Source organism: Typopeltis vanoorti, chromosome 5, assembly GCF_054136105.1.
Source record: "Typopeltis vanoorti isolate ZY-2024b chromosome 5, IOZ_Tvanoo_1.0, whole genome shotgun sequence".
In the NCBI taxonomy this organism is placed as follows: Eukaryota; Metazoa; Arthropoda; class Arachnida; order Uropygi; family Thelyphonidae; genus Typopeltis; species Typopeltis vanoorti.
Window position 1 is genome coordinate 154,354,879 of NC_143553.1, and position 14,786 is coordinate 154,369,664.

General features: G+C 36.4%; 1 protein-coding gene across 1 annotated transcript in view; it reads left to right on the forward strand.

Moving 5' to 3' along the window:
- Window positions 1–4,544, forward strand: part of LOC150106956 (flavin-containing monooxygenase 5-like) — a 28,839-nt gene extending 24,295 nt beyond the window's left edge. The window contains exon 2 of the mRNA XM_090392844.1: window positions 3,127–4,544. Coding sequence (XP_090248970.1) covers window positions 3,127–4,107 — 981 coding nt within the window. The 3' untranslated portion in view covers window positions 4,108–4,544. The remainder of the gene's footprint in view (window positions 1–3,126) is intronic.
- Window positions 4,545–14,786: the final 10,242 nt, after the last annotated feature.

Sequence of the window (14,786 nt, forward strand, 5' to 3'; positions counted from 1 at the left end):
GTTTTATTTTATATATATATATATTTTTTTTGCGTGCTTTGACTACGTCTATCGTTCTAATAGACCACCCTATCAAATTGTCCTGTACTGCGTTCAAGGACGGATGAGTCTGAATATTCTCTTCCTGATTGTCATTCTTAACCGCAAGTGATTATTTGAATGTTACGAAATTCAGAACATTATTCGGGACAACCGCAACCTTGCGTGCTTGAAAATTTCTAACAAATGAACATTAGTGTTCATGGATGAGTACTTTCGCTTCGTATAATAAACTCGAAATTAATTCCAGTGATGACATTCAATCAGAAAACTTGGAAAATTAGAATCTCCTCATGCAGAAGGAATGCAAGTTAGCGGATTGATGCAAACCGATATTTACACTGCAAAACATGTTTTGCTGAAAAATTCATTATTTTTATGAACACAAAGCCCTCATTTCAATGGACTAAATATCTCACAGATCACCAAACACGAACGTGCTGTCCGTTAAGGCTGATATATTATCAAAGGTTCAGATCACTCTCGTATTCTACCGCGTAACATTTAGAATTCACAGCGGATTTTAGGCTTTTCTTCTAGCGCACGTGAAAGGTGTAAGTAACGTAGTTTTTTTTATCACGAAAGGTTACAAACTTATAGTCGATTAGTACAACGGGTAAGCTAAGTATTTTTAGTTACCGTATATTTCTACTTATTTTTACATAGTTTGGGAACTCTTCTCTAGAGATCAAACGCGGAAATTTTTTCATTTTCGAAGTCACTTCAGGAAAAAGAAAACCAGGACGTCCTCTTAAACGATTCAACGATGATTTCTAAGGCCGGAACAGGCCATGCTAGGCCTAAATCCTTGACACGCATGACGATGACGACTTCAGGCCTCCAATTAGCTGGGCAATGAAAATCTTCCTCCTAAAGACTTTCGCACACATCCATGCCAACCAGATTTAGAAAGAATTTGAGTTCTAATCTCAAAAAGAAGAAACGTTATCACTTCAACTGAAAAAGTTATTCTATCTGGTGCAGAGGCGTTAGAATTTTTTTTTTCCCGGAAAGTGTACCCAACTGCTCTGAGAACACGCCCAGAAACAGACCAAAATTCATTTAATACTCAGTTTCCTCACTGAGTACTGGTGCGGAGACCGAACTGGGTAGTTCAGTCTACAATCGAACATTTTCTAAAATCTTTGATTTTTTTTTTTTTTTAAATTATATCATTTATAATAAATAGCATCTTCCGACTCGGTATAACTCGATATTAAACAATGTACGACGTGCGTCCAGAAAGCAAGGTCTGCGCAAGAATTTAAAAATAAAAAATAAAAAAAAAAATAGAGAAGAAAATTTTATATGCTAAAATACCTACATGTATACTTTATTTTTCCACAGTCGCCATTTACTTTCAGATCATACTTTGGTATCGTGGTACGAGCTTCTTCAGACCGTCTCAAAAAAGTATCTCCAGTGAGTTCAATCCCTGAGTCACGCTGTTCAGTTCGTCTTCAAACCGCTGAGACAGGAGCCACTGCTTCATATCCAAGAACAAGAGGTAGTCGTTGGGTGGATGGCCGAAAAGTTCTCACCCAAATTTCTGAATTTGCTGAACTATTAGTTTGAGTTTCTTCTGCGTTTCACAATACGCGTTGTTTTTCCTCGCTGGAAAAAATCGACAAGGAAGATTCCTAACAGCTTTTTTACTTCCGGAAATGATGAATGCTGTCAATGCATTGATTGTTGTATTGAGTGGACTTTTGTGTATGAAATCCACGTTTTGTCACTAGTCACGATACGAGGGGAAAAAAAAAATTCGTCTTCATTTTCGTAACACTCCAAACATTTTTGAGCTGATTCCACTCTTGCTGTTCGTGTGCATCGGTTAGCATTTTTGGCATAAAATGTCTTATATCTCAGCTTTCCTGTAACAATTTGATTAATGACTGAAAGTGTGAAACTTCCGTGAATTCAAAAGAACCGTAGATGTTAGAAGTTTTCCACTTAGTTATACTATAAATTAGAGATGCCAAGAAATTATATTCCTGGTTCATCCTTTATCCAAGTGTAAGCAAAGTTTGCGCGTGTAGTAACTTCATGACAGGGCAACTCGCATATCTCTATAATCCAGAATATTTTAATAATAAGGTGTTACACCACTTGGCTACTCGTATATGGAAATATGACTGATGCATTATTTTAGCCTTGGTATCACTTCTGGGTCTAGCTCCCACTGATGAGACTCAAAGGTCGAAACCGATCTGGGTAGTGACCCTTCCCATAATGCATAGTATTATATATGTCCGTAAGGATGTGCTTTTCATTATGGGATACTAAGGCAATTAATGTAAATTCATTAGTTTTTATAAGTAGCTCAGTCGTGAAGATACTTCACGTGCAATATTTGTTTGCTTAGACTTGGATAAAGGATGAAACCAAGAATATAATTTTTTGGCATCTTTAATTTATAAAAGAACCGCAATTGCTAAACGACAGTTCCCACGAATTTTCGTGTTCATTCTTTCCACCAAATTGTCTGTCGCCACACTTGACCGGCAACTGGGTCCTTCATGGTGAACACTGTTGTGCCTTTCTTTAAACAAACGACACCTAACCTTACTGTCATTTGTTCCGTTAGGCCCGTAATCCTTACACTGTCGTCTGTGTTTCTGCAGTACTATTGTTTTCTGTCAAATTGCACCACGATCCTCGCAACTAGCGGGATTTTTTTTTTTTTTTAAGCACAGCACTCAAATTATTCGTAGAAGATGATACCGTGGAAAGTAACATGGTCAACAACTAGCTAATAAGTCACTATGCAATCACCCCCCCCCCATATCTTATTTGGCGGTAAATTGAGAACGGACCTTTCATTTTGGACGAGCCTCGTGCTATGGTCACACTAGATGAGCTAAACAACGGAAATTTTGAAAGAATCCTTAAATTATGAGCGAACCAGCCTCTACCGATTGCATTTTTAATCTCTGTTGGTAATATCCGATAGTTTTTGTGCTAATTTGAACCTTCTAATTTGCGAGAATTATTCATATACAGAATTAAATTTTCTTACTAGTTTTAATAATCATATTTCAGAGCTTTAGCTCAACTATTTTTAACGCATTTTCATTTCCATTTCAGGTGTATCTGAGCACCAGACGTGGTTGCTGGATTATTCATAGAGTTGGACCTAATGGACGTCCTTTTGATGCCACCTATATTCGCCGCTATTGGAATGCCATGTTCAATCATATCCCCTACGAAATATCGTGTCATTTTGCAGAAAGAAAGATGAACGAACGTTTTGACCACGAGACTTACAAATTGAAACCAAAACATCGTATTTTTGGTCAGCATCCCATGGTGAATGATGCGTTGCCCAATCGCATCATCAGCGGAACTGTTCTGGTTAAAAGCAACATCGAGCGCTTCACCGCTAAGGGTATAATCTTCGAAGGCGAAACTAACGAAGTGGAAGTCGATGCAGTGATTTTAGCCACCGGATATGAAGTTAAATTTCCATTCCTCAGTAAAGAAATCCTCTCCATATACGACAACAAGGTGGACGTATACAAATACGTTTTTCCACCCCACCTCAAACACCAGACTCTCGCCCTCATAGGCTTAGCTCAGCCTGTTGGCGCCCTTTTCCCAATTTCTGAGATTCAGTCTCGATGGTTTGCACGTTTACTTAGTGGGAAAGCAACCTTACCCTCCAAGGAAGATATGATTGCTGACATCAGAAGGAACGATTACGAAATGCAGAAGAGGTATTTCTCAGGGCCCAGGAACACGCTTCAGTTGGATTGGATTAACTATATGGACGATGTAGCTTCTAAATTTGGAGTTAAGCCTAACTTAGCCAAATTGTTGTTCACCGATCCTGTTCTGTGGTGGAAATGCGTGTCCGGTCCATGCGTGCCTTACCAGTATCGTCTTGAGGGTCCTCACAAGTGGGAAGGAGCCAGAGATGCAATCCTTACTTATAATGAGAGGGTTCACGGGGCGTTAGATACAAGAGTGGTTCGTCAGATGGCGCAAGATCAAATCGGTATAGGAAAATTCCTACTCGGATGCATAATGATCACCTTCTTAGCCTTCGTTCTTGCCACCATTGTTTAAATAATGCTTAACTACAAGATCTCTCGCATGATGATCATGCTATTTTATTTTGCAGCTCCAAAATAATGCATCGAGTGTAAACAATGCATTTCAAGTGGAGGTGACTTCTTGAAAATGAAGCCAATTAGGAAATCTGACTAGCGCATCGGAGTCGCTCACAAAAGATGGTTAAATAGTGAGAAAATGACTATTAACGACAGTTCTTAAATTTCTTAAGAAGAATGTCTTTAAATATTTGTATTGTTGAGCAAACAAACGGTCATCTAAAAGTGAACTTTAAGATGAAATGTGATATGAAAATGCATCACTGGGCGGTGTGTATACGCGTATTATATTACTAAGAGGTCTTAACTACTGTTACGACAAACTGTAATGTTGTAAATATAAAAGTTCTCATGTTAACTTTGTTGACGTTAATGTACTTATTTTTATAACAATAAAACATTCAAGTATTTTTTCGCTATTCAACTGTTTCAACAAACAAATAATTGCTTATTAAACCTCATTTCCAAAATATAAGATGGACCATAAGTCACGAGGGGGTTTAAAATGTGAATAACTTCTGTAATTATTAGTTTTTTATTTTTTCATATATTCTAAAGAACGATTTCAAAAAATAATCGTAGAAAAATTCACAATCCAACAACGAACCGAAACCGTGTTTTTTTTTTTTTTTTTTTTTTTTTAAATTGGTCACATTTTTGTCAAACGAATAACTTCGCAAAGATCTGTAAATAATTGCATATCTTTGCGATTAAACTGGCATCTACCCGCACTCTTCCTATGGAGTTGCCTGAAGGAAAAGGTGTATATGAATAAGCCCCACACGACCAACAGCTAATGGAGAACGTTCGAACAGAAATTAGGGCGCTGCATCCAGAAACACCAACAGTTGTTATAGAACATGCTGCACAAAAGGGCCCTTGTTTTTAAACCAGAAAAAGGAAGGCATTTATGTAATATGGTTTTTCACTACTACTAAAAAAAAAACCTTCAGGTTCTGTATTTCATTATAACAAAAAAAAATAAAGATATTAAAGATTCAAACCCCTTGACTTGTGGCCACCCTCTACTACGCATCAGTAACTGACTCGATCTTGCATTCCAAAAGGGTTAATGGTAGTTCTGGGAGAGTTGATGAGAGAGGACGGTTATCTCAAGTAACAGTACAATCGCCACATTTTGTAGCTCTTATGGCGAGTAAAGTAAGTCGGATTTTGAGATCTCCACTTGACCATGAGATATGAAGCAATTTATTAATTTTAAGTCTGTCAATTTTGTAAATAACAATTTGCGTCTTGCATTTTGTCAACTACTAAACCATTTCGAAAGTAAATGTTACAAAATTTGAAATAAAATTTTACTTTCATTATCGATTACCATAATGGCTATTTAGGATGTCTGAATTTCGTTATGCAATCCGTTTCTTACTAAGAGGGAACCCATTGCATTGATTACTGCTTTAAGGTCCTTTTTGTCTGAGTGTGGTTCCTATAAGCTTGGTAAAACTTGTCAAATTAACCCTAGCACACTCGGAAGAAATTGTTGAGTGTTAAGGTTAAATACCTGACAAAGTAATTCCCAAGTTCAGAAAGAGAAACCTTAATTCTTCAGAAAGGATTTATTTTTTTTTTAAATGTGCGCTTCCTGGAGCAAATTAAGATATATAAGCAGCTTTCGAACAGAATAAGTTGATATTAAAAACTAAAGAAGAAACTGTAACATCTCATTAACTTCACTTTTAAAATGATAAACTGTTCCAGGACTTCTAAAAAAAAGAGGCGTATTTTGGTGACAAATTGAATTCAACGTCGCTGAAAAAAATAAATCTAAAACTATTTACACCACATATACACACACAATACTGAAATTCGTATATATCAAACTCTTCCCCGCACCGAACTTTTTTATAATCCATTTCTAGCTATTTCTTGCGATCTTAATGGGACTTACAAAACTGTAACAGATTTGTTTATTATCAAATTATACCAAACCATTGTAAGTCTACTTAACAGCATTCAGTTTCTATTCTTCATGGAAATGCCATATTTTTTATAAGCTTTAAAAATACATTTATGAAAGCAGGTATATATTAAAGGAAAGGGAACTTTAGTCATCTGTTTCCAAGGGGTTTCGTCGTCTTCACCCCCAAATTTTGATGACCAAGCCTGAACAAATTACTCCAAATACAGTCTGATTACCACCTTTATATAAAACTGAACCGCTATACCACTTTATATCAAGTCAGTGTCCTGCTCACTACTACAATACTGAATTGTCTTTAATACCTTGGATAAGATTCTGCCAACTTCAAATTGTTATCCACTATCACTTCTATGATCACATACTTTTAATATACGAGTTCCAGTAATTTTCAATCTCCCATCTCTGTATCCAAGTTCAGAACTTGACGCTTAGTAAGATTAAACTGGCATCTACTCGTATTTTAACGTTTTTTTTTTTAATATTGGTTTAAAAACTTAACTTTCTAGCTGACGTTCTGTCGAATGCTTTATATTTTATTTTGATTCATTATATTTAAAGATAAATATTGTTCATAAATTAAAAGTGACCTTTCTTGACTCATAGCGTAAGCTATGAGTCAAGAAATTTATACAATGGTAAAAATGAATCATTGCCCGTGTTTTCGCAACTGGAATTGATGACTAATACTGTTAATAAATACAGAAATATTTCTTCCCGCAAGATGTCTCATCGTGGCGTACGGATGACATTGTACGGAACAAGGGAAGTGTGCTGAGAGCACACACACACATACAATATGCTCCTGGAAGGACCACACTAGGCATGAAGGTTATTCCACTTTGTCCAAATACTTGCAGACGAAACAAGAGGTGTTGGATGCCACCAGTCTTTAAAGTGATGGTGACTTTTCAAAGAGTTTAAAGATATTTTAACGTGAATTATGGCTGAGAAATATTTAGGATCGGGACTTGGAATGTTAGAATCTTATATCAAAGTAGTCGCAACAAGATGCAGCATGAGCAATAGTCCATCACTGGTATATTTGAAACAATATAGCCAGAATCTGGAGAATTAACGGAGGAAGGAAATCTTTCTTTGCTCAGGTACTTCAGGAGGAGGAAAAGAAGGGGGGTTGGTTTCTTGATACAATAGAGTATTAAGCACTGTGTCGGACTTAAACCAGTGAATAGCACTTGTAGTAATAAAGTTAAATGATAAACCCCACTAAATATATCTATTGTGCGAGCATGTGCGCCAAGAACCTCATGAAGTGGATCTCTCTGGTGAAACACCCAAGAAAGATTTACTCATATTGCAACGCAAACATTGGGACAGATATAGGAAGGAATTTTCTCTGCATTGCTGGCCTTTTGGAATAGGAAAAACAAATGACAGGGGTGTGAAATTGGGTATGACAGGAATTCGAACCTTGACCTGTTTGGTGAAGAGCAGATAAACTAACCTGTTGCCCAACCAGGCCAGCATTTGATAAACATCAAGAGAAAAGTTTCTCTAACGCTAAAATAAAATTTATATATATGGTATAAGTACGCATATCGGCCACTGAATTATAACCTTTAATTTACTTCTCAGAAATCAGTGGTTTCTTTATACAAGCATGCGACTGCTTATACCGATCCTCTTCAATTCTGGACATAATTCAGTGAGGTATGGGTTGGGGCCTTCATTAAATGAACACACGCAATTTACGGACAAAAAAAATACCGTTCCTGATGATTGGGCAATAGATGGCCTTGATGATTGTGGTAGTAGGGAAATTAAATAATAGTGAAGAGGGTGAGATGTATTTACGAAGTTGAGTAGTGTCCTCCAGCAAAGAGTCCTTCGACTCCACGGAGGTGTCACCTAATAATAATGCTTCAGTCAAAAGGAAGTTCTATTTGTCAGTATAAGCTTCTCAGATGACTGCGATCTTATTTATGACAAGGCTGTCTTAGGACCACAGTTACGCGTCATAAACAAGCAATGTAAATTATTTTTCAACAGATTTCCGAGGTATCTCACCTTTTGAGAAACAAGTCATCTCTGATATTTTCACAATCGTGGCTCGAGCCAGACAGGCACCCACAATAAGCTCTTCCTCGAACTCCGAAAGACCCTTTTTGTTCCCATTGTGATCAATACTATTAACGATTACTGAACAGCATTCTTAAATAGTTGCCTAGAACACGTGTGCCCCACGTGAGAAGTATTTTCCATATACGCTGCGTAAGTGACCTTTACATAAAGGTTTCTAATTCAGCGGCCGGTATGTGTAAGATATACAAAGGTTTCGTTCATAATGTAAGGTTTACATTACGAAGGAAAGTGGCATTAAAGCTGATACTCTTTTACAAACCGACTGTCTTCGGGTCTTAAGTAAATAACTGCTATAACTAGTTTAGTACTAAAAAAAAGCGCATCAAAAAAGATAAACTGAGAAAAGGTAGAAGCAAAAAAAAATTAGTTCATTGTTTAAGTACAATTTTTAATGAAGATGGCAAAATTTGAAATTAATCTCCTTTTACTGAGTAGATGGATGTGGGGGATGCCCGCTGAACGTCTCTTATCAGAGTGCGTAGTCCCAACTATGAAATTCTGAGGTGGTGGTGTGATAGTATAGTCCTGTTTTTTCTGGTCTGGCCGCGAACCCATGTTTATGGTGCCACAAACATTCAACTCCAAAAGATATCCAAATCTAAACATTTTGGACAATGCAATACTTCGTACTTTGTTGCGTTTCAATGGAACTGCTCATTGTCTCTTTCAGCAAGACAATGCACCGAGTCATAAGGCTGCGTAGTTTGCGGACATGAACGTCACCACACTTCACTGGCCTTCACACAGCCCTGATCTCAACCATACTGAATACCTATGAGATGAACTTGAAGTGACGTCGCCCCCACAACAGCCAGGACCTCATTATATAGCCAGAACCTCTTTTGGAAGAATGGTCTAAAATTCCCATTGATCGCTATCTCTTAAGCTTGTGGAAGTTTAAGATATGGCGATAGTTTAAGAGATAGACATGGCCGTTTTTTCTCACACTATGGTGTCCGTTGAGTACTCTCTAAGTTGTGTATATTTTATATAGTTATAAAAATTATCTTCCGCCACTCATCGATTCTATGAGAAAACTGTGGAGTATAATAAAAAAATAAAAACTCAGTCAACACTCGAAAATGACTGAGGTCATTATCGTATCGTTACTTCACTAACTAATGATTTAAGTGTTGAAGTGATGATTAACTAGCTACTTAATGACCAAAAGTAACCATTTAATCATTGCGTTTTGCGTACATAATTTTTCTCTAAACACTTCCAATGGAAACCTTTGGACAAAACAACACTCTTGGATTTAATATGGTCAGCTTTCCACTTTGTTATTAGATAGTCTTCTCTCAAAGAGTTCAGTATACATTTGGTGGAGGATGTTCTCTTCAGATTTCTCTACTAATGAAGGTATTCCTGAAGACTCCTTATCCTATAAATGACCTTCTCTGTGATCTCTAACTCTATTCGTAGTTTCGCTGATGATAGTGCGCTGCATTCCTCTCATTCATTTTAGAAACTTTGCAGGGTTATATTTTCAGGGTTATATTATATATATATATTCCAAAAATGGAATATATATATATATATTCCATTTTTCAATGAGGCGATGACAATCTAGCTACTTGCATAACTACCAAAACACTGATCTGTCTTTTTTTCCACTTGCAATAAATGGCATCAGTTCATCTTCCCTCAGATAATATGGTCAAATTGCAAGACAGGATAATGTTTTCATTCTTTCAATTACATTTAGTTTTAGTTTTTCGGAGAACAAACACATATACGTAAATTAATGAAATAAAGAGCCAAAAGGCTTCACTTCGGCGATGTAAAAATCATTTAAATTAAGGGAATAATATGGGATTAAATATCCCCTTAATTTAAATAATTTTTACATCGCCGAAGTAAAGCCTTTTGGCTTTTTATTTCATTAATTTATTTGTGCACCTTTTTGACAACTCGTACTGTAAAGTATTAAAGCTATTATCACTACAATCTTGGTATTATTTGGTTTACCTACTCACTGATAAGACCCCAATGAGGGTTGAAACCGGTGCGGGACGGATCTGGTTCTGAGAGGCTCCGCTTGGAGGTAGGTTTTTGCCGGTCTCTGAGTGGGGCCACCGCTGAGATTATGGCTCTATTTGGTGGTGGGGGTGAGCCTGTGCCACTGGGTAAAGCCAACACTGAGAAGTTCTTCTCCGTGACAGGGTGAGCCTGTCATTGAGTGGAACAACGCTAAGTTGGACGATCTTTCGAGATCGTCTTATTTTTAGAGCCCGCTTCACTTATACATAGGTCTGGGTAGTGACCTATCTCCCTTAATGTACATAGGTCTGGGTAGTGACCTATCTCCCTTAATGTAAAACAAAATACATCTCCTAGGGGATGCGTTTTACATTAAGGCTAATACTAAGAACAGTGATCGTAACTTTATCCGCCTTTACTACGAGTTGCCCGATATTGTACTACCAGGTGTTTGCTTACGCTTGGACTCTCGAACTTTTATAGTTTACTATACTATATTCGGCATGAAACTCTTTGATTTCTATCTTAGTGTTTCTTATTCGGCTTTGCAATAATGTGGTTTGCAAAAATTCAAAAATCTTGGTATCCTTTTCCGATCAAGAGTGTACTTGTTCAACTACTAATTCTGTATTGTGCCCAACCTTAGAATAGTGTTCTCAAATCGGAAGTAATGCTTAATAAACGCTCCCCTAAAAATTCTTAATGCCCTCCTAACAGAGCAGTTGGCTATCGACAGTTCTCATAAAGACACTTCATTCACTGCCTCATAGACGTTTCGATTCTGCTTTATGCCTTTCCTTCAGTAATTATATGGGGCCCGTTCTACTGAACTGCAGTACGCGTCGGTAGTTCATCTGCTAACTCATTGAACATCATTCACTCCTCTTTGTTCTGTCTACTTTTCTGAAAGAATTTGTGAAGTGAAACGGATTGTGAGGATCTCAAGCTCATATCTCTAGTCTTGACAGAGTATCGACAGAGGTTCAAAAAGGATATTAACATATTCGTTTTCTCTTAATCTCTGCACACGTGAAAATAATTTGAAACCTCTCGTATGTATTTCAATGCCGTATGGTTTTAACTGATTTTAAAACCATACGGCATTGAAATGCAATGAACATTTTTTGGTCCACTGCCAGCAGGCAATTGTTTTGTTTCAGTGATAATAATCTGATCCAGCAGCAGTATCACAATGAAGAAATTGCAGTTCTTACACAATAATACAGAACTTTTTTGTCTTAAATGATTCGCCTTTAATGGTGTGATGCTAGATTGCTTACATCTAATGTAAGCAATCTAACATTACACCAAGCATTGCGTATTTAGCTAAAAAAAAAAAAAAAAAAGCACCAGGCACAGGGATCCCAGTAATAAAAATAGCAAGTTATTCTTTAAATTTCGTTAGGGGACATATAGGGAAAGTAAATAATAACTTCAATAAAGTAAATAATTACTTCAATGTTGAGCAATATCAACCGGTCTAAAGTAACCTCATACCGTAATATGCTGATAACAGCGGAATAATTGTGCAACATGCTCTGCCATCTGGTAGACAAGAGCAGCACCTGTTATTACCATGGGAACAGAATACAAGTTTTAGTCACATACAATGCAACATTCTCTCTTCGGAAGGTTTAGCATTATAGAAGTAAATGCCGTTTCCACAGGAGTGTACACCTAAGGAGTGTACACCTTAAAAAAATCTTATTGTTATTTTCTTCTGTTTAGACCACTTTCCAGTATTCTGAATAAATATGAATGACTTATCCTATCAATCGACAGAACTAAACCTTATTACGAAACTGAATGGGCTAGAAGATCTGAAATAACCCGAGAATAGTAATGTCTTTGCAATATGTGTTTTTCGTTTTGGGGTTTCATTTCTTTTAGTCTGATAATATTTTGTGTGATGCCGAGCGCTCAATATGTGCTACAGGGAGGTTATCAGCCTCTCCTATTTCTGACTAATGACGACATGGGGCAGAAAACTCGGCCATTTGTGAGCAATCCAGGTGGAATTGAAAGCCGCCACATGTTCCTGTGACAATGAGGACATAAAAAGGGTAATATTACTAGGTCGGCTGCCTGCTAACCTACATTCAGGTGTGTTTATTTAAACTTTGGGGTTAGGAGAATCAGTCAACCCTTTCTTCTGGGCCACGTAAAGCCACTTTGTACAAAGGGAAGTAGGAAAAAATTATTGATTGCAGCGGAAATCCTGGTGAAGACTATTTCTCCTTCCTGTCTGTTTTTTCTCTTCCTAAAATGCATTGTCTGAGAAAATAATTATGTAGATGAGCTTCTACAAACGAGAATTTTTACTGCGTAACAATGCGATAACTTCGGTTTATGATCTTCAGAATATGTCTATAATTAAGGTGATGCAATTCATTCGTTAACCTCGGTAGCTGAATGCTTCCTTTTTTATTATGAACAGGTTCTAGAACAATAGAAAATTATATTTGATATATTTCAATTCAGCTGCAGGCAGTATCTGTATACTTCGCTTAAATAACCACTATGCAATAATTTTCAAGGTTGCATACGTGGTTGTTTGTATTGCTGTGAGAGGCATGCCAATTATTCTTTTATGCCTAGATTTATAAGAAATATTCATGCAACGTGAAAACTCAGATATGATACACCGATGTCAGTTTGTGGATATCATCTTACAATTGGGTATTCATTTTCTTTTGATGTTATAATCTTTATGATTTATTTTGATATATTCTTGATAGACTCCTAAGAGTCAATAAAGAATATAAGTTAGTTTTATGTTATTATTATACAGCTTTCAGATACAGTGACCTGTTTATATTATTCTTTGAAGTATGACATACAATTTACCCGATTAGGTCAAGATTTCAAAATCAGTTTTCTTACACGAAGGAGGTCAACGTGCACTGAAAATTGGGTTTCGCTTCTTAAAGAACTAGAAAGTTGTATAGTCAGTGATCTTTAGGAATATATACAGATTAAGAACATTGTGCTTACGAATGTAACTAATCATTAAACAGATATGAATCTAAGAAGATAATTTTGCCGTGTATCAGGAAGTACCATATTGGCATACAAAAATTTCAACGAAAACAATTCATCGCAAGGGACAATTTGTGAAGAATCCACAATCCATCGAAAAAAAAAAAAAAAATTCTACCGAAATAAATTTAAAGCTGCTTTCATAACATGCTGAACAACTAATCTAAAATGAGAATTGAATATAAAAACGTTTCTAATTAAATGAAGAACAGCATCCGGCACAGCAAATGCCACTTCAAAAAGTTGCTGTCATAATTGTGCTGTGATAACAGACAGAAATATAACAGAGATCTTGTGGCCAGTAATATTGGATTTTTTTTTTAATTTTAAAAACTCACACACCGTTCTTCTATTTTCAGCACCATCTAAATCACTCGTATTAACAAATTTGAAACTTATACTCTCCAAATTAATTTTGAATTATTATTTTTAAATTCATTTTCGTGTTCCTTGCTTTTTTGTTGTAAAGTCACTCATTTTATCAAGGAAGGTATCTGTTTTGTGCATTTACGAGGAAAAAATAAATAAATTAAAATTTTGCTTTGATGGCTACCTAAGTATGTTTGCACCATCTTAGATATTTATGAGAACTTTAAAAACGATATTTCCCAAGAAAATAACTTCAATCAATTATGAGCACGAAATCATCAAAATTCATTTTTTGAGAAATTGCCTTTACAATCCTGTGTCATTCGACGAATAAAAATAAATAAATCCCATATCGTATTTTATTCTCCAAAGAGAGTAGACGAGGTCGTTTTAGCCCTATCAAAATTTTAAAACTGAGAAGGCAGTCAGTCTCCACCTTTAGCCAAACAGAGATAGCTGGCCGAGGATTATTAATGGTTTTAAATGGCGTCTGGTGAAAAGAGAATGGCAGATAACTGCTACCACTTTCTGGTTCCTCATCCTAAGTCAATATATTATTGTCTGACATTTTACTGTTGAATTGTCATGTGTTGCAGGACTAAAAACCTGTTTCCTTCAGTATGAAGAACTCTATTTGTCATGGCAGAAATCGATTAACTCGAGAATTAGTTGAAGAAAAAAGAACACGTTCCTCTAGCCGGTGACTAGAATCGAACTTAGATTAGCTTTTCTTCAGGTGGCCTAGCACTATGGATGTGAACGCAATTCCCAGAGGACTATCGCAGTTCATTGAACTGTTTATTCAATGATTGGTCATTCTGAGAATTATCATTCCATAAACTATATCTATATGAATTATTTTCAGATGGAACACGCACACAACTGTTTTTATAATTTGCAATATACAACTGTAATTAATCAATGGCGCATACTTTAAGTAACAAGACAGTATGAAGTTGGTGGCTTGAAAGTTTTCACGCCACTTTAGGCTTTTAAATTCTACTCAGAAATTTTATTTCCAAGACACTCTGAACAGTAGCCTGCTGACTTGATCTTTCACTATTCTACTAACAATCGACTGCTGAATAGCATGTTTTCCCACAGATAATTCCATGTTAATTCAAGGTTGCCAGTCCAACAATCCTTTATTGCAAATGCGTTTTATTCAAGCTGTGTCTTGTTGGCCTGAAGCTCCTTTCTCT